The following is a 20,610-nucleotide window of genomic DNA, read 5'->3' on the forward strand; positions in this document are numbered from 1 at the left end:
CTGGCTGGCGGTCCGGTTTCCGACACAATGCTGGTAGAACGCTCGTCAGACTGGCATCATAAAGAGTTGGAAATTAAAAAGCTCTAAATTGAACTGAGAGCAAAAATTATTTTTGGGATTTTTACTTGGCATAAGGTGTTTAATAGGGTAATATTTTTATTTAATTTTTGCACCTTTTAACATCCGAGGGAAAACGGAGTGGATCTGGCTGCAAAGGCATTTCCCCCTGCTAAGTATCCATCTGAGGAAGCCTGGCAGACATTAAAAGATGCCATGTTTTCCTATAAACGCATGTTTACAGTAGTACATGGCATTGTGAATCAGGTCTAGTGTCTCCAAAGAGCTGTTTTTCTATTGAAATAGTATGTACGACATGTCTACCTACACCTTTGGCAAGTAGTAAAAGATAAAAGAAATGTTTCTGCTGTTTCTGTTTACAAACAAATAACAGAGGACAAATCAAAGAATAACAATGATGAGTAATTAGACGTGATTGGAGCCCTTTTAGATCAGCTCTCTAGCTTATATGAGAAAAGCGGATTGTATTTTAATTTGCAGATCGTTTTATGTGGAAGACTACACACTTGTTGGACACATTTGAAGAAATTTCAAAGGGAAACTCCTAATGCTAACCTCATGAGCTGGGAATTGTGCATGGCAGAATGATATTGTGACAGAAATCAGAGTTTGTAATACTGTTCAATGGTGACTCATCCTGGAGAATAACTGACCGATATAAAATACTGTGGGTAACCCTTTGCGATCACATGAACCCAAATCAAAACCTTTTTAAATGCAAGTGTTCATCTTTGCTTTCGATTGGTGAATGGCTGCTTAAAATGCCCCATCTCTAATTGATTGAAAGGATAACATTCAGAATGAGGGATAATGAAGACAGCCACGACCAAATATGGAAAGACTTCCTTAAAAAATATGATTACATAAGGTATACGATTTATGAAAAGTTCAGTGGCAGAGCTGGTGTTTTTTAGGCTAGGTTTGTTTACTTTTTCGTTTCCATACCCTTCTGTCTTTCTGACAAGATGGCTGTAATTATTTACTCCTTGAATTCTATGTCTACATTATATTACAGTTTATAATGACTATATAAGTTACTTGTATTACAGATGCAATACTTCAACGGTATACTATGTTTCATCTTTCAATGAAAAGAAAACAATAAAACCAAACAATTACCCTAAATTAAAGAAACGTGGAAAAGAAAGACTATGCTCCTAAAACATAGGTACATGGATACAAATGGTGGTAAAGATAACATCTTTAGAAAAGATCCATTACAATGATATTTGAAGTACGAGGATACCAATATTAAAATGTTGTGGTACCACATTAGAATATGAAGCTCAGCAATGCTTACCGTGTGCCCTGCTTCTTCAAGAAGCTTTTTAGCTTCATGAACTGCTCGTCTCATACTGGGGACTGCTGGAAAATAGCTCATATTGTCAAAATAGCCAATCCTAAGAGGTTCGGAACTGGAATAAATCTGGAATGACAGGTTGTGATTGTTTAAAATGTAGGTTTCACTTAAGCAAAAGTAAATGGAGTACACATTTAATGGCTCACACGTTTGCCAATATATTTGAAAAAACAAATGTTGACTTGTTTTACCTCCTAAGGGTCTCTTCTTTCTGTGCTCATATTTACCTGCCAGATGCCTCACACTAACTAGCTTATACTTAAAAATACCTAAACTACAAATCTCCCACAAATGAGTCTGTTTAGTTTCAACCTCATCAACAGATGTGATTCAATGTTCGTCTACTGTGCTTACAATGTGCCACTGTGCTCTTTATCCAGTATGGAAAAATATTTCGTTTTAATTTGTTGCGAACAGTCCTATTCATAAACAATAATGGCATATAATGTGAACTAAAGCAGACTACTAAGAATAAACCACCTTGCCATTTTTGTTCCATCAACCCTGATATGGTGTATGACTTTCAGGACCTCTGCTTAGAAGTTTGTTCAATAATCCACTGTCTAATGTGCACGTTCAACCTCTTTATTGCAAAGAAAAACCAAATGCAGTCAGATGTATCTCTTTATTACAGCCATGTACATGGATACAATTCCTCTTGCTGCCACCTCCTGGTGCCACCAACTCCTGTGAACTAGAACATACAGGGCGTTCCAGAACACTCAAGCCAGGTGGCATCTAAGCATGATGCAAAATACAGCACATCTTCTCCCTTAACAATATACATATAAAGACAATAACAAAATACATATATATATATATATATATACATATATATATATATATATATATATATAAAAACTTACTTTGTGACTACTATATAAACTATATTTACTACCTACAAGTTACTCTATCAAATGTTTATTAGTACCTGCAATATATTGAATACATTTACCGTATTCACAAACAAAATCTTCAGATTTCCTGGTTTTACAATTCTCCTACCAAATATCCCTCTCTCTTCATTCGTGAAGCAAGCTTGTCCAATTTCTGCACTCACTCTCCTTTCTCCATTAATTCCCTCACAGGAATTCCTTACATCTTCACTATGTCCTTCATATGAGTTCCTTACATTATCACCATGTCCCTCACTACCACCAGCAACTCTTTCATCCCCCATCCAAACCAAGTTCCCATCTACTTCATCAACAACATGCCCCTCTCTACCATTCTAATTACACTTCGCCAATCCACTCAAGTGCTAGATTTACCATCATTCAACAATGCTGAAATACACAATATTTTCATTACCTTCTTCGGTGATGAAAACTTGCTTTTATCCTTCCACTTCAACACGCATCCCTTAACTAACAAAATCGCCAACCTCCAAAGTCATCGATTTAACTCAATGCTTACAATCATACAAGGATTTATAAGTTTACCACGCCTGTGCAAATTTCTTTCTTTCTTATTCAGGTGACTATTCCACTCTCCTAGATTTTTGCATCCAACTAATATTATCCTTAGTGACAGCTATCCTTCCTCTCAACAATTCAAATGGACTATGCCCAGTACTTACAGAGGGCGTAATACTATATTATCACATAATTCGTGCGACATCCTTCATCCACTACAAATTCTGCTCTTTGCCAACTATATAGTACCTTTTACGAACCCTCTTGAAGAGTCCCACAAAACCATTTCCTTCAGGATGATAAACCAATGTAGTCTTATGCACTAAGGCATTTTTTAAAAAAAAAAAATCCAGGAAATAGTCTGAAAAAATCTTCGGTCAATCAATCAATCAATCAATACATTTGTAGAGCGCGCTACTCACCGGTGAGGGTCTCAAGGTGCTAAAGGGAGGGGTGCTCTCATTGCTCGAATAGCCAGGTCTTGAGGTGCTTCCTGAAGGTGAGATGGTCCTGGGTCAGTCGAAGGTGTGCGGGGAGTGAGTTCCATGACTTTGCGGCCAGGAAGGAGAACGACCTTCCTCCAGCGGTGGTTCTGTGGCTCCGTGGAACGGTGGCGAAGGCAAGGCTGGCTGAGCGGAGCTGGCGGGTGGGGGTGTAGAACGAGAGGCGGTCGTTGAGGTATTCGGGTCCTTTGTCGTGGAACGCTTTGTGTGCGTGGGTGAGGAGCCTGAACATGATCCTCTTGTTGACAGGGAGCCAGTGCAGGTTTCTTAGGTGGGCGGATATGTGGCTGTGGCGGGGGATGTCGAGGATGAGTCGGGCGGAGGCGTTTTGTATGCGATGATATCGTTTCTGGAGTTTGGCTGTGGTTCCTGCGTAAAGGGCGTTTCCGAAGTCCAGTCGGCTGGTGACGAGGGCCTGGGTGACGGTCTTTCTGGTTTCGGTGAGGATCCACCTGAAGATTTTTCAGAGCATGCGCAGGGTGTTGAAACAGGATGAGGAGACTGCGTTGACTTGCCTGGTCATCGAGAAGGAGGAGTCCAGGATGAATCCTAGGTTACGTGCGTGGTCCGTGGGAGTAGATGCGGAGCCCAGTGCTGTGGGCCACCAGGAGTCGTCCCAGGCGGAGGTGGATTGTCCGAGGATGAGGACCTCCATCTTGTTTGAGTTCAGCTTCAGGCGACTGAGCTTCATCCATTCAGCGACGTATTTCATTCCTTCCTGGAGGTTGGTTTTGGCGGTGGCTGGGTCCTTGGTGAGGGAGAGTATTAGTTGGGTGTCGTCGGCATAGGAGATGATGTTGATGTTGTGTTTGCGTGCGATGACGGCGAGGGGGCTCATGTAGATATTGAAGAGTGTTGGGCTGAGAGAGGAGCCTTGGGGTATGCCACAGATGATCTCGGTAGCCGTTGAGCGGAAGGGAGGGAGGCAGAGAAAGAAGGTGATCCATTCCAGGGACTTTCCTTGGACCCCAGTGTGGAAGAGATGGGTTATTAGGGTGCGATGGCATACGATGTCAAACGCTGCCGAGAGGTCTAGTAGAATGAGGGCGGTTGTTTCTCCGTTGTCCATCATGGTCCTGATGTCATCGGTGGCTGCGATGAAAGCGGTTTCGGTGCTGTGGTTTGCTCGAAATCCGGACTGGGACGGGTCAATGATTACTTATGACATGCTTGGGTAATCCTTATCTCAGAAACACTTTGTCTAGAAACCCTACTGCCACATGCCCATCCACACTACTCATTATCTCTATCACCGGCCACTTAGAAAAATTGTCTAATAGCTCAGTTATATGCCGCACCTCTCCACTTGTCTCCTTAAATGGTCTCATAATAACAGTCCTAACCCTTTCCCAAGACATGTTGGGACTAACAATGGGACACAAAGGCGGTCTTGACGTAAAACAGGATTTGTTTGAATTCTCAATTGTACACAATTTCCCACTAATCCCTTCTTCCTCACATCCATCCCTATCCACCAATATGAAGATTTAACTCTAACCTTGGTTTGTGTTATACCATGATGTCCTTCATGACAAATATTCAAACTTCAACTTGCCATTATACACCAAAAACTCATATCTTACTTCCCAAAGAGCAAATAACTCCTTAGTAATGCTATTCTTTGCTGGCCATCAATCTCTACTTAGTCTACTAACTTTATTAAACATGGTATCTTCTTCCATACTTTTCTCCCATTCTTCTTTACTTAACCCTGAGATTTCCCTTCCTATTAACCTCGCCACACAACAAGTATCCCAGTCATCTTCCTTCTCTTTAACACTTGCAATGGTAGCTGAATTAAGCAATTAGATATCTTATTTTTTACTCTTGGCACATATTATACTTTATAATTGAAAACAAACAATTTCAGTGGCATACGTGCAATGTGCAGAGAAACTAACTTAAGTCGTTTTGTGGTAAGCACCCTTGTAAGTGGTTTATGATCACATCTCAGTATGACTGTCAGACACCTCCAAAAGGGATGGAAATATTCCAAACTTCGCAAAAACTCCAGAGTCTCTCTTTCAATTACAGGAAACTGTTCAGTGGGAGTCAATGACCAAGAAGCAAAGGCTATTAGTATTTCCCTTCCATCCTTCCCAATTGAGTGAGCACAGCTCCTACACTTTTCTTGCTAGCATCAGTTGTTTTTATAGATTAGAAGTGCATGAAGCCCTGGCATGGAATTAATGAGGAAATTGAGAGAAGCCAGACCTCTTTTTGATCCCTGACACATTTCCAATACCGTTATTCAGATGCATATTCTACATTGGTGTGGAATAGGTTTGGTGGATATATTTGAAATGGAAACCTGACAGCCGTACCATGTCTATGGTAGGCTGTTTTTCTCTTCATTGGCGCAGTGGCTGAGATCCAATGGCCGATGCATGCTCCAAACATTGCTGTGCTTGCCCTCCAGTCATGCCCACTACTGCTATTACGCCTGTGTGCCAACCTCTTTGTTTTCGTCTTCACATAGACACGCATTTGCCTCAACCTGGGGTGAGTAGATCTCGCTGAGTTTTGCTCCATGGAATTTCGTGGAGTTACGTGACAGATGAAATTCGGGTATGTTGCGCTTTTCATTCTGATTTTTAGTGCCAGGAGCTCGTTCCGTGCTGATAAAACAGCACAAACGGCAGCATGCCAGAGGGCACTCCTTCTTGATTTGATTTTGATGCCACTCGAGTAGATTTTCTACTGGAGGGGCTGCTTTCTGACCACAAATGGTTGCAGTGCTCGTGTTGGGAAAATCTCATCAAGTGTCCTCGTAGCGACTATGGGATGTCAAACCTCATCGCTCCCACCACCTTATCATTGGTAAGCTGTGCTTGAGAAAAAATTCGGCCATGCAGCAGTTGGCAGAATTTGGCAGGAATGCTGCATTACATGTGTAATACAGAGGGCCAAAACTCCAGCAATTCCACTGTCAGAGCAGAATGTATCGCTCACCCCTAGTGCCCACAACTTGACCTTGCATTCTGCCATTCTGGATTGGCATCATTTACACGCGATTCTTCACGCGTGACATTGTGCTACATAGTGCTAGCGCATTATGAAATGTATCGAAAATAAAAACAGATTGCTGCACGCATACCTAGGAGCACTCTGTACATGATATTGCCTATGAAATGTTTGGAATATAAATACTGACTTGTGACTTTTGGTTATAAACCTGGAAACTGGTAACTTCAATTTACCATTATCTATTGTGCCCTACTTACGTAGCAGAAGTATCAATGTTATTTATAACTGCATGTGCATTGAAGCAGTTTAACGTCACAGTTCCTGCTGCTACTAACTCCTGTGCATTGGAACCTACAGGACATTCTGTTACACTCAAGCACTATGCAAAATACAACACACTTCAATTGGAAGTAGGACGAACTATGTGGAGTGATAGAAACGTCCAGTAAATTGAATTACAACTCTTTTTTGCACCACACTTTTAAAACTATCTCCAGTTGATGCAGTGGTAGTATAGACATATAATTCATTAATACTTCTTCCAATAATATCAAAGCTAACTAGGGCAGAGTTCTAATCCTGGAGTTATTCTGAAGTAAATGTCACCAGAAGCACTGTTTCTTGCATTTCATGGCCCGGCATGTAAACTGGAAATGGTTGTACTACTATTCGGTCTACCTTTTCCACTACCAGCCTTTTAAATATTCTGGTCCAAAATGTTTTCAACAGTCTCCCCTGAGGATCTAAGCTTTTTAGTTTTGGCATAAAGAATGTCAAATTCACCATGTGTTCATGCCAAGCCTCTTTCAGATATAAACATTAGGCACCTTCTGTCTCTGTAATATTTCCAACTTTGTAATTGTCTCTGTTAGAAAGATATGTAGCCACCATGCTTCACAATTAAGGTACATGCTAAACCACATTAACATGGTTTCCAGTATTGTTATTAATGCCACTTTTGAAAATGATTTTTGCCCTCCCAAAATCCATTTGTAAGTAGGCATTTGCTGTAACAGCCTTTGTGTGCCTCTGCAGCTCCCTACTGCACAACAGTAACAAGTCATCACACTGAACGTGCTGACTGTACCAACCTTAACCTTCCCTGTGGCTGTCCCTGCGTTGGTGTAAGCTCCTGGGGGCTGAGGGCCTATTAATCCGTTGCCTGGTGTCAGATGAGAAATATTCCACAAATATAGTGACATCCACACACTTGTTTAAAATCATTGTATAATTGTGTCAATCAGCAGAGGACTGTGGCCATTGGATGTAAAGGCACTCATGGACTTTTTGCTCAAGTATAAACTTTCATTGGGTGCAAGAAGGTACTTAATTTGAGTCAGTGGTTTCCGGTGCCCAGCACCGGCACTTAATTGTCAACACCGGATCTAATGATAGTCCACCATATGTTGATGCTGCCTGCCTAACACATTAAAGAAGGGAAATACCTGCCTCTCACGCCATTCCTATAGCTTTGGATGGCCAAGAATAGGCAGAATGTTCACACTTGTAAAAGTGCGATGGTTAGTAGTTCACTTGGTACTGCTTTTGGTAGTGCTGGCAAGCGCAATGGGTGGTGCATGCTGTAGTGGCCTCCTAAGAAGGACACTGCCACTTACCTTTTTTCAAGTTAAACACTGGTGCAAGATGTATTCATGATGCCAACCTTCCCAACAAATCAGTTTTGTCAGAGGTTGTGAAGTCTCGTAAATGGATTCTGTCTTATGTAAGACAGGCTATTGCCTGCTGTGTATCTGTTATTGCTTTTAGGAAAAAAATTTCCTCCCGCCCAGGGAGGCGAGATTTCCTTACATTTATATTAAAGCAAAAGTGGTGTAACAGTTGTGTTGTATTAGTGCAGTCATCTCAAAAGTGTACTGAGCACCAGCAACTCTTGAGGATACGAGTAATCGTGGCTGCCCTCCAATCCGAGATGGTCAGCCATTACTGATTTTCTTCACACTCATTTTATGGACTGCAAGTAGAATGGCAAAAACTTGAATTGAAAGAGCTCAGCATATGCAATGAATTTCAGCTAATTATTTTGTCCTGGTGTATAGTGCTATCATTGGTAATGTACCCTAATATAGGCTTAATTAGTCACCTAACCTTTCACCTACATTTTCCCTATTATTGTATGACATAACCTTTTTGGTATTGGCCTTTTACCTAGTTGGGTGCTGCATAAATGTTGTGTGGTTTTCCCAGAAAGCTAGCCTCATTTGTTATGCACAAGGATTCTCAGAATCACAGCAGGATTACCATCTTCTGCATAATACCTATGTATAAGGGTCATCACTTTCGTCATCCTCCGCCGACATGACACAGCAAGGTAGAACCCATGAGGGTATGTTTTGGGTATATGAATCCCATATCTTTGCTGGGGCAAGAAGAGGAGAAAGACGTACATGCTGACACACTGGTGTGAGACACTCAGGTTCCTGGTCGCAGACACTCCAGCACGCAGTGGTCTGACATCCCTCGTGGGAGTCCATATCAAGACCAAGATGGGGTCCTTCATTCTCTCACACAGGAGAGTGGGGTTGGTTTTACCCTAGGGGGATTCTTGGCTCTACACTTACATACAAGCTAGACAGATCTAGTTATAGTTGCATCGTAGGAGTACGCATTATTATTTTCATGTATTTATATGCCTGCACATATTCATTGTTTTAGAACTATGGTAGAAATCTACAATCCATTTACTCTGTTGGTGCTTATAATCATTTATATCTGTTTCTGTCTTATGGTTGTTTCAGCACACCTATTTTACACTAGAATGACGCTGGTTCAATAAAAGCTTATTGAAAATACCCCCACCGTTTATTCTGTGTATCTCTCTGAGACAAAGTGAGCCCGAGTGACTGAGCGAAAAGTACTCTACTGTTTCCACGATCCCTGAAGGTACAGTGTTGTCATGTTCAATAGTTGCTACTAACTATTCTCTCCTTGGTAAGAGGAGTTTACAGTTGTACTGTGAGCTAGCTGGTTTACAGGAAAACATACCTGGTGGGGGTGTCTGTAATCAGTCTGGACAATAATCCAACAGTTTATGTAGTCTAAACACACAGATTCTATATAGATTTATAGGAACTACATGAAAATAGGCGTATGGCTTTATCCAACTTACAAGTCTTTCAGCGTCATTAAATTGCCTTCCTGCATTAGTGGGGTTAAATTGTGCAGGGTGTTAATTGTGAACTGTTGTCTTATGGCTCAGTATTGAGTGTCCGAAGTCCGCATGTCTTATGTGGGGCTGTTGTTAAGACGCCACTTGGAGGCCATCCCAGGTGCACACTCTGTCCTTCTTTCTGACTCTAGAAGGTCAGTTGCTGGTGGATTTTGTGTCTCCCAAGAAAGGGATGATTCTGGGTCGCACGGGAGGGACTTCCAGGGTGTCTAAGAAAATCGTCCTTTCAGAAAGATACTTTAATAGCCCCGGCACCTACTAATAACGTAGACTGTAGGGATAACTGGGCAGCAGTTCTTCTATTGTCTTTTCTTGTTTTACCCTGCGATTCCCCCCTGGTTAGAGAAGCTTTAAACTTGGTTAACTCTGTCTAATTTTGTTGCAGCTCCTGTTTGAGTCTGTGATTGACATTCATAACTCCTGTCTGCATAGCCTCCTGCATCACTAGCTTCTTGAAAACAACTTGCTTGCTATATTTTAGCATAAAATGCATCCAGTATGTCAGTTTTTAAAGTGAGGGTGCAGTTTGTCCTAAAAATAGTAAGAAAAAAACAAAAGCACAGCAAACAACAGTTGCTTGCATTCTGCTGTTCCTGTGTGTTCAGGATAATTACAGCAAATGGTGCCTAATTATGTTAAGTGGCATAATTTAAGGAATTTTGCGTTAACAAGTGGAATGCTAAATTCCAGAAATTACGCAAATTACCGTGCGGTAATTTGCATTTGGCACAGGCATACTGTTTTTGCATAGGGTACTGTGCAGCATTAGTCAAAGCCCTCATTGCGAGTGGCCCATACTAATTAATGTTGGGGATGGGGAATTAATTATGTTATTGGGTAATAATATGTAGAAATCAGACAAGTTGTGTCAGTTTCAACATCTTTTTCCCTGTTCTCTACTTGTAGACTTCCCCTACTTAAAACAGGTGAAATTGCTGGGTTAACTATCACTTATCAGCCGTGTTTCCACTTTACTCATAGACACAATGGGCCATGTAATTCTTATCAACATCAGATTTAGTTGGACATTTATAATGACAGATTTCATGGTTTACTTCAGTTACTGTACATCACCCATATTGGAATGTGGTTTATTAGTAGAGGTTAGTAGGTACCAACCACTAGTAATAGGGCCATAATAACAATATAAGGCCCAGTCAAGGTCTCAATAAATGATTTCCTTGCTCAACTCCGGTAGCTGGCTGCAAGCAGACAAGCTTAACTTAGGAGACAGGTGAGTAAAGCATTTAAAAACATCAATACATTAAATAAGTAAGACATAAAATACAATAAAAACCCAACAGCAATTTATTAAAATAGGAATTATGTTTATAATTAAACACGAAAATGACAAAGATCCAATGTAGGGAATCGGAAATATTAATTTTTAAAGAACAAACACGTTCTACTGCCAAAACAGCCAAAAAGGCCACATTGGGATATCTGGTCTCGCTTAACCTGGACAAGTCAAGTTTTCAGACCAAACGCGATGGAGCACAGTCAGATACACATAGCGGTAAGTACCTTCTGACTTAGTCACTTTTTTGGAGCTGTTTCTCCCAACGTCAAGCAAGGCTTCTCGGCACACTAACTTTAGGTTTGGCGGTGGCTTGGCTCAGCTTGATGCCTCATTGAACTCCTGAAAGACTTGTCAATGACGAAAAGCTCCGGACCATCAGCAGGGCTAACCTGAATCTCAGGCTGAGTCGTGGTGCGGCGTCGTCGGCTTGACTCTCGACAACAGGTCAGTCAACTTAGGAGCTTTTTGACAAAAATTCTCCAAATCTTCCCAAACTTCTGGATCTTCTTCCAGTAGGTCGTTTTGGGGTCCATAAAGGGGGTGGTGATGGACAGAGTATCTGAATTAAGCAGAACACTCCTACCCAGTCAAAAGATCAGGGCTTGATCCATCACCGTTTTTTAGATCACTGCACCATCCCAGCTCAGAACCTGGCTACATGCAAATTAGTCTGACCCTGGCCCAGTGCATCATGGGAACAGGGCAGACCAAACTACCAAGCCAATTCTTTACTGGAAAGGAAACAAGCTTCCAGGGACCGGTTTCTGGCATTACAGCCGTCTTCGGCCCGGCTTGCTTGAATCCTGATGGTGCAGTGAGCAAGGGACTCACATCTGAGCATACCCTTCCACACTTGTGGTGGCCAAAACGATTCATAAAGGGGGTGGTGATGGACAGAGTATCTGAATTAAGCAGAACACTCCTACCCAGTCAAAAGATCAGGGCTTGATCCATCACCGTTTTTTAGCTCACTGCACCATCCCAGCTCAAAACCTGGCTACATGCAAATTAGTCTGACCCTGGCCCAGTGCATCATGGGAACAGGGCAGACCAAACTACCAAGCCAATTCTTTACTGGAAAGGAAACAAGCTTCCGGGGACCGGTTTCTGGCATTACAGCCGTCTTCGGCCCGGCTTGCTTGAATCCTGATGGTGCAGTGAGCAAGGGACTCACATCTGAGCATACCCTTCCACACTTGTGGTGGCCAAAACGATTCATAAAGGGGGTGGTGATGGACAGAGTATCTGAATTAAGCAGAACACTCCTACCCAGTGAAAAGATCAGGGCTTGATCCATCACCGTTTTTAGGCTCACTGCACCATCCCAGCTCAGAACCTGGCTACATGCAAATTAGTCTGACCCTGGCCCAGTGCATCATGGGAACAGGGCAGACCAAACTACCAAGCCAATTCTTTACTGGAAAGGAAACAAGCTTCCGGGGACCGGTTTCTGGCATTACAGCCGTCTTCGGCCCGGCTTGCTTGAATCCTGATGGTGCAGTGAGCAAGGGACTCACATCTGAGCATACACTTCCACACTTGTGGTGGCCAAAACGATTCGTTTTGGGGTTCCAAAGTCTCCACAACTCCAATCCAAGGTTCCAGAAGCTCCAAATTGCTCCTTGGGATTTGGGACCAGGTTCTTCTTGCTAGAGATGATGCAGGTGGAGGTTTTTTAGCTTGTTGCTTTCAAGGAGTCCACTTTTCAAAGCATTGGCCAAGTCCTTAGGGCTTTCATACCAAAGTGTGTAGCAGCTTCATTCATTCAGGGTGCAATCCTCTTGGTATAGGCTAATGTTTCAGCAGGGCAGTCCTTCTTCTTTCTGTAGTTCAGGCAGGGCTTTGAGTTGTTGAGCAGCTCTCCCATAATTATCCAGTGCTCTTGGGCGACAAATAGGGGGGCACCCCTGACCAACAAGGGCCAGAGTGCCACCCAGAAGTATGACAGCTTCCTCCAAAGTGGGGCATATTCGTATCCCAGAAAGCACTCTTTTAAAATCCAAAATGGAGAAACTATCCTGTATGTTAAAATCTGACTAAGCCAACCCACTGGTGTGGCTAAGTTTCCCTAGCACTCCCTTTCCAGCCCCTCTGCTAATTCAATTGTTGAGGCTCATGTCTGGCTGGGTATGCAGGCTGTGTAAGTGAGCTTGTGTCCAACCTTAACTGTCAGTCTCTCTTTGAAGACCAGTTTGGCTACTCCACCCCATCCTGCCTTTTGCTCTGAAGCTACAGATCTCCTCCCGCCAGATGTTATTTGTCTCTATGCAGGCCACTTCACATCTCATAAGTTTGGCTCAGTATGCCAAATCTGGCCAATGAGACAAGAGGGTATTGGGAGGCTGGATTTTGGTTTATCAGAAAAGCAAGTTCTATAACTTCTTGTCTGTGATAGTTATAATAAATCTGACCTTTGCAAGTTGTTAGATTTATTCCACCAATTTAATACTTTGAAGTATATTTGTAGCTCGCTCTTATAAGTAAGATTTATTATATTAAAGGATTCCCATGTTAGTCTATGGTGCCAAAGTGCAATAAAGGGGGAAAATGACACAAAGAATTGGCAGTTTTTCCCCACATGGGCATAGAAAGCATCTTTTTTAAATGCCCATTCTTATAGTTACAAGGCACCCTACCCCTGAAAAACTCAGGGCCAGATTACGAGTTTCGGTAGTGCGGGGGCAGACGGTACTCCACTGCTGCGCTCCCACAGCGCTAAGACTCGCTGCTGCCACCCAACCAGATTACAAGTTATTTGTAGTGTAGAAGTGTGGTGTTCCCATGGTGGTGCCTCTTTTAAAGGCTGTTGAAGGCACCGCAATGGGAACACCTCACATGGTCCCTGAACGGCATGGACTTGAAAGTCCATGCCGTGTAGGAACTTTTGTTCATGCACACAGGGGAGGGACATGTTATGCACCCATGTGTGCATGCACAAAGGGTGGAGGCAAAGGGGGCCCTGTAGGGCCCCCTTTCTTCCCTCTCCTCCAAGGTTTATATGGAGGAGGAACCCCTAATATGCTTGGCTGGACCACGGCAGTCCCAAGCATATTGCGGCCTCTGACCGCCACCCCACCTCCAGGGAACGGTGGTTCCCTGGTGGAGTCCGCGGTCCAAGGGTGGTCTGACTAGCCTACTTGTGATTGGGCTGTCGGACTGCCAGTGCGGTGGTGGATAGACCACCACTGCCATGCCACCATGAGTCTGGAGGTTCAGGGACTGCCAGCCTCATCATCGGGCCCTTAGAGGAGACCTTAAGGGAAACATATGAAAAAATAAGGACGTTTTAGACTTTAGAAGTGCCTTTAATCCCCAAGTTTAAACCTGCATATTATTTAATTTTTAAAGCAGCTTGCAAAGAAGGGATGCCTTTAAAATGACAGCATGCAACTGAACAGTGCACACTAAAGTACATTAAGGGCCTGATAACAGCTTTTGTGATGTGGCGCCGGGTTCTGCCTGCCGCAGCACTGCCAAAGCTGTAGTCAGATTAGGAGTTTCCTCCTGTTTGGCAGGCTGGTTTTTTGCATTCCCATGGCAGTGCCTCAGAAGATGGGCGCCATAATGGGAACGTAAAAAAGAGTTCCTGCATGGCACGGGCTGAAATGTTCATGCATGCAGAAACTGGGGTGCATGCACACAGGGGGGAATATGTTGTGCCCCCCTCCATGCATCCCCATGCGGAGGTGGCACAGGGACCCTTTGCGTCCTCTCTATCATGATGTTCATGGAGTAGGAACCTCATAGAGAGCACTGGCAGAAAGAAAACACATATTATGCTTGACACGACTGCGGCAGTCCTGCCAAGCATATTGCAGCCTTGAGACTACCGCAATACCGCCAGGGAACTGCAGTTTCCTGGCGGGAGCAGGGCAAAGTTGATCCATCTGCCCTAATCATAATAGAGTGGTTGGGATACCGCCGCACCCCCGCGAGTCTGGTGGTCTGCGGACTGCCAGACTCGTAATGGGCCCCCAAATCTGCTGTGCCTCTAAAACCTACATGCCCTACCATATACTAGGGGTTTACAGGTAAGGTGACATACCAATTGTAATTACACCTAATTACCATTTACCTTTAACACAGAGCACTGGCCCTGGGTCTGGTTAGCAGAGCCCAGGGCACAATCATAGTTGGTTATCACCAGAATTAGTCAAATAATGGGGGTGATCAGGGTGAAAATGATGACTTTTGGACAATATAGTCAATGTGTTACATGCAATCCACATCTGTGTTTTCGTTCAATCGCATAGGTCACTTTTGGCCCACATAGGCCAAACCTCAGTCCTGCAGTATTCATCTCATTAACTGCTGCTTCTCAGCAGTCCATCATTTTCTTCACTAGTTAATTCTATTTCTACCTCAAAAAGCATTCGCAAAGGCACCAGGTATCACTTATTCCAGATATTGTGCTTACGCAATTTATTTAGACATGCACAGCAGCGTGGCTGCCCTACAGCATGCCTACAGTTTAAAAAAGGACTAAGACATGGCCAGTGCTAACTGCGCAAAGGTACTTTTAATTATTGCTGGCAGGAGAGAGGGCTGGGCAGGATGCAACACCGAGGGAGAGGGGAGGAAACAGAGAGGGCAGATGGGGAGGACAACGCAGCCAGCAGTTTTCGGTTTATAGCACTTTTTTAAGGCTGGTGGGAGTGCAACGTGTATGGGTCAGAGCGATTCAGGTTGGGGACAATGCAATATGGACAGAGGGAATGAGGGTGGGGGCAAGACAATATGGACAGCTGGAGGAAGGGTGGGGGCAAAGCAACATGGGCAGCAGTAGGAAAGAAGGCTGGGGGCAAGGCAAAACAGACGGTGGGAGGTATGGAGCAAAGTCAACATGGACAGTGGAGGGGACAAGCCAGCACGTAGAGAGGGAGAGAGCAGGAAAAGACAACACGGACAGTGGGATGAAGGGAGAGGGCAAAGTCATCATGGACAGTGGGAGGGATGGGGCAAGGCCAAAATGGACAGCGCTGGGTAGGGCGGTGGCAAAGACAACGAGGATGGGACCGAAATACATGACTAAGCCAGGTGAAAAGATGCACACTGATAGATTGCTTAGGCTCAAAGAATAAGTAGCGCCTAGATAAGCAAGCAGGGAAAGGATACAAGTAATGTGCGCATACACCCAGGGAATGGACAAAAACAGGAAGAGGAAGGAAGCTTACAGCAGCTGACCAGTAAGAAGCAAAGAAATGGGAGTGGCAGTGGAGCCAACCAACTGTAAGCAAAGGGGGGCTTGAAGCCCGCTGGAAAGAAAATAAAGGATCTTGCAAAGCACAGAGCAAGAGTGGTCTTAGGTGAGACCGAAAAAGTCATGCTGCTTGCAAGTTCTTTCACCAGAAGAATAATTCTGCACAAAAATAACATCCCATCTCCACACAAATTTTTTAGCAGAACATTATGTATTTCTCTCAGCCTCTAGTTCTCCAACAGTGATTCCTACAGGTTGCACCAATTACCTTCACTTGCCCACAGGGTCCCGATAATTCAAAAGTTGCCTCTCCTCACCAAGTGCTGTGTTGTGTTTTTAATTTAAATTCAACTCTTACACAGTCGTAATGAAAACTTTACATTCCATCCCAGTTGTGACATATAATCTTGACAATTTTGAATTCACAAGGAAAGTTATAGTCATTCTTTTTTTTCTGAATCCACAAATCAGATAAGAATCAGTATTTACTGTTTTTTTTAAAAAATTGTATGTATCAGTCTGTTTACCTCCTCCTTGAATGGAAGAGGTGGCACGGTAGGGTCCAGGAGGAACATGTCGTCACACAGGAGGGATCTCATGAACAGGGCTAGGCTGTCCACATCGTTTGCCATGGGGGCAATCGCTATAGGCACTAGAAGTGTGAGATCAAAGAACGCATTAAAAAATTATCATTGTAGTAAGTCATGAATAAAGCCGAAATTTACAGTGACACAGCTTCTATGATGAAGTTATCAATAATCATTTGTTTAATATGCATAGTGTATGGTAGAGAATTGTTGTACCCTAAGATTACATGTACTCCATAAAACAAAGTAAACATGAAAGAAAGAGTGTCAGCCATAGAAGGGACCAAGGCAAAGTAGATTTTGTTTGCCCTAGAATGTTCTTTCTATCGATCCTTTAAAGTTCAACTATCCCATCACGGTACATAAAGTATATTAAAAGGCTAATCACCTCAGAGCCTTATTTGAGTAAACCCAAGATATTCACCACTATTCCTCATCAAGTGTTCAACATGTCAAGTTAGCTCAACTACTTTTATGCAGGGGCTCTTGCAAAATACTTCAAGACGTCTTATTCACAAAATAAGAAGTAAATCTGTACCCATAGGAGCGCACCTAGGTACATTTGAAGAATTCCTACTTTTTGATATTCACCAATATCTGTAGTAGTACACCTGGAAAGCTTCACATTGTGAAGCTTTCCATGTGTATTACTGTGAATGCCCCACACGGTCCTATTTCATCTGTGTGGAATTCTATATTTGGTTGAATTCCACATAGGTACAATGGAGCCTCTTATGCATATACACATTTTTCCCTCCATTGGAACACAATTTCCCAGTATGGAAAGCCCATCCCCTGCAACCACAGCAAATCTGGGTGTGGTCTCTTCCAATTCTTATCATAGAATGGGCGATACAACAGCCACTGGCTGGAGCACCTTTCCTACCACTTCCAGGGCGGAATTGATGAGAGAGAGAAAGAGTTCCTCTGAAATAAAGTTGTGAAGGATGTAGGCTTGAAGATTCATGGAGGTTTCAGGAATTTGTTTAGGGTATTGCATATATGAGAAGAGTCGACAAAAATATATTGTGGAGTTTGGAATAATTTGTATGCACCTCAACAATAGACGACCCATGGCCACCAGGCATGTAAAGAGATATGATTGCAGGTTTCCCACCATGATAGTTTTATGGCAGTGGCTATTAAAATTTCCACCAGTATTAAGTCTGTGTTTAGGAAATTTAGTGAAACTGCAGCAGCTAGAATCTCCAGGGTCAAGAGTGATGTTGTTTCTGAAGATGTCCTTGAGGTATGAGGCAACCCTATCCCAGAAGAGTGTGATATATTTACAGCTCAAACGCATATGTTCAGAGTTACAAAGGGACTCCTTACAATTTCAAGAAGTCGCTGTGTCAGCCACAATTTAGAAAGTTTGGATTGGGCAGGAGTCCTTGATGAACTGAGAATATTCTGTTTTGAATTATAGTTCATGAATCAACGTACACCTGGCAAGTTGTTCACATACATCGACCAAGTGAGCTTGAAAAGGGGTTTCTGAGTGTGCTTTTGAGTTCTTCTTCTCTTATTTGTTAAAGTAAGGAGGACCTTTTAATTTTATGATTGCTGATGATTTGCTAGATCTTTGATGCTACATGGCATGATTTATTCAGTTTCTAGAGAAGGATTGGGAGAACGAGGACTTAGGGATTCTTATTTTGAGAGTTTGACTTTAATATATAGACCTGGGGTCACAACCTTTTTCTGTGATGAGAGCTACTTTTGGTACTCGTATTATTAGCACTGCAATAGTGTCATCATCAGATAATATACATTAGTGGCCACTATATGCAAGTTTACTACCAGCACTCACATCAGGAATGGTTGCCAACAGTCATGTAAAAAAAGGCTTTGCTAATATAAAATACCTCTACTTGGGTAATGCATAACAGACATAGCTGTAATGCCTCTGATACCAAGATAATAACATTTGTAAAAAGTCTCCTCAATGCCACTGGATTTATTGCTCAAATATCAGCTTCAAATATAAGCTAGAAATACAGCCATTTTCCTTAAAATATAAACTCATGAGTTCTGAAAATTAACAAATTTTCATCTCAAATACACACTCAATGTTGGTATACATAAATTATTTCAGCCAAGCAAAAGCTTCTAATTTAATAGGGTTTTCTAGACATATAATAACTACTTACAGGTAGCTGGAAAGCTACCAGTAGCTCAAAAGGTACTCGTTAGAGAAGCCTGATGTAGAAAGTAGTGCAAATCTATGTTGAGGAGTGACTGGTTGGCTTGCTGTTCTGCAAATGAAAGTGGTTGGCTGTTTTTAGGTAGGTATTTTATTAACAGAATTTCTTCCTAATCCTAGGAAGTCCTGAGTAACCCTGGGTGCAGGACTACGCTATGCTCGCAGAGCGTGCGTAGTTTGCGCTACTACGCGCTACACGAATTGCACATAGCACTGTGCAGAAACCTGTAGTGGGCATTTTTTGCTTGCTCGCGGTCCTCAACGTCAAGTTGGCAACCGCGAGTGAGCAAAATCAACATCCAGGTGAGAATTTTCCCTCGATCGCGATCAGCAACATCAAGTTGCCATTCGCAAGCGTGGAAAATATACCTCCTGGCGACATTGTCAATGCAGGGAGGTCAGGTTTCTTATTGCGAGTGGTCGCGTATGCTCGCGACTGCTCGCGATGATAAACTACCAGTCCACGTTGAGAAAGCTGCCGCTCGAGTACAAGTCTACTCAACCGCTTGCACTGTGCAAGATGCTGTTTGCAATGATTGCACAGTGCGGACAAGCATTCGGCACTTTCCAATCAGTGCGTACAGCCTTTTTCCTACTGCACTACGCAGTTCGCGTAGCTATGCATAGTGAGAAGTGCACTTAGCGTAGCTACGTGTAGCGCTACTAAGCAAACTACACCCAGGGTTTCCTGAGAGCATGAATTTTGTCTTTTACTATTCTTGTAGTTTTCCATAATGAAATTAGGGCAGAATTATACACTGATTGTTTAGAGACTTGTCCAGACTGAGTAAAGTCATGGATGTATCTAGAAAAGTCAATTTGGAGTAAGGTACTATGATTGGGTTCTGTTTGAAAGTGGTTTATCAGTTGGAGTTGGCTTTAGTCAATCACAAGTAATAAAGGGCACTATCTTGATGGGTCCAGTTAAAAATGTCAGTCATTTAAATCTGAGTTAAACCTCTGGCCGCTATGCACAGAGAAAACAGCGTCAACTTTGAGAAAAAGTGGAAAGCATTTAGAAGTACTAAAACAGTGTAAAGCTCAAAATCAAAAACACAATTAAAATCTCACTCCACTTTATAACAAGCATTGGCAAAGCTAATCGGTCTGGCCCTTAACATAGTTACAGTAACTCAAGTAATTACCAGATATTCTTTTCACATCAGAAGAAACTTATGAAGTCTTTAAACATACTGCAGCCCTTAAGAACTTTACTAAATGTTCCACTTGAGTAAGATGCAACTGCTTCAAATGTCCTTCACACAGTTTAGAGGTGTGGATTAGAAATAAAACATTTACTAATCTACTTTTGCCTCTGTAATACATTATGCTTGATTTCAATAGGAAAAGTAAATATTCCAATGCTGCTGAATCAATAGCTCAACTTTCAATACATATTTTAATTATTATGGGAAAATTGCAAGGAAAACCTACTATATATAGGGCCAGATGTATCAAAGGGTTTTATCCATTCTGTGTCTATGGGAAAATGTGTTCATACATAAGGGTCATAGTTACTAGCAATCAAGTGCACTCTACCGAACTGATGAGAAACAGTTTTTTTGTGTGCTACTATAGTTGTGCCCCAGTAAAAAATGCCTGCTAACTTATGCTATAGACTGTGGGAAGAAGAAGACAAATTCAAGCCAATAGATAAAGATATTTGGTGAAGGGTAATATATATATATTAAAGATAAAGATTGCTATTTGCCAACCAATAAAGCGGTCTATGCAAAATGTATCAAGACTTTCCATTGATTGTTAATGTCTTGGAGGGAGGAGGGTTTGATTGACACAGATTAATATAATT

General features: G+C 42.5%; 1 protein-coding gene across 2 annotated transcripts in view; it reads right to left on the reverse strand.

Moving 5' to 3' along the window:
* LOC144800424 (vitamin D3 hydroxylase-associated protein-like) overlaps window positions 1–20,610 on the reverse strand; it is a 654,091-nt gene that overhangs the window by 214,662 nt on the left and 418,819 nt on the right. For both annotated transcript variants that reach the window (XM_078671680.1, XM_078671681.1), the window contains exons 7-8: window positions 16,538–16,662; window positions 1,379–1,504 (exon numbers count right to left, since the gene is read on the reverse strand). In XM_078671680.1, coding sequence (XP_078527806.1) covers window positions 1,379–1,504; window positions 16,538–16,662 — 251 coding nt within the window. The remainder of the gene's footprint in view (window positions 1–1,378; window positions 1,505–16,537; window positions 16,663–20,610) is intronic.

This window comes from Lissotriton helveticus, chromosome 1_2 (assembly GCF_964261635.1).
Source record: "Lissotriton helveticus chromosome 1_2, aLisHel1.1, whole genome shotgun sequence".
NCBI classification, from domain to species: Eukaryota; Metazoa; Chordata; class Amphibia; order Caudata; family Salamandridae; genus Lissotriton; species Lissotriton helveticus.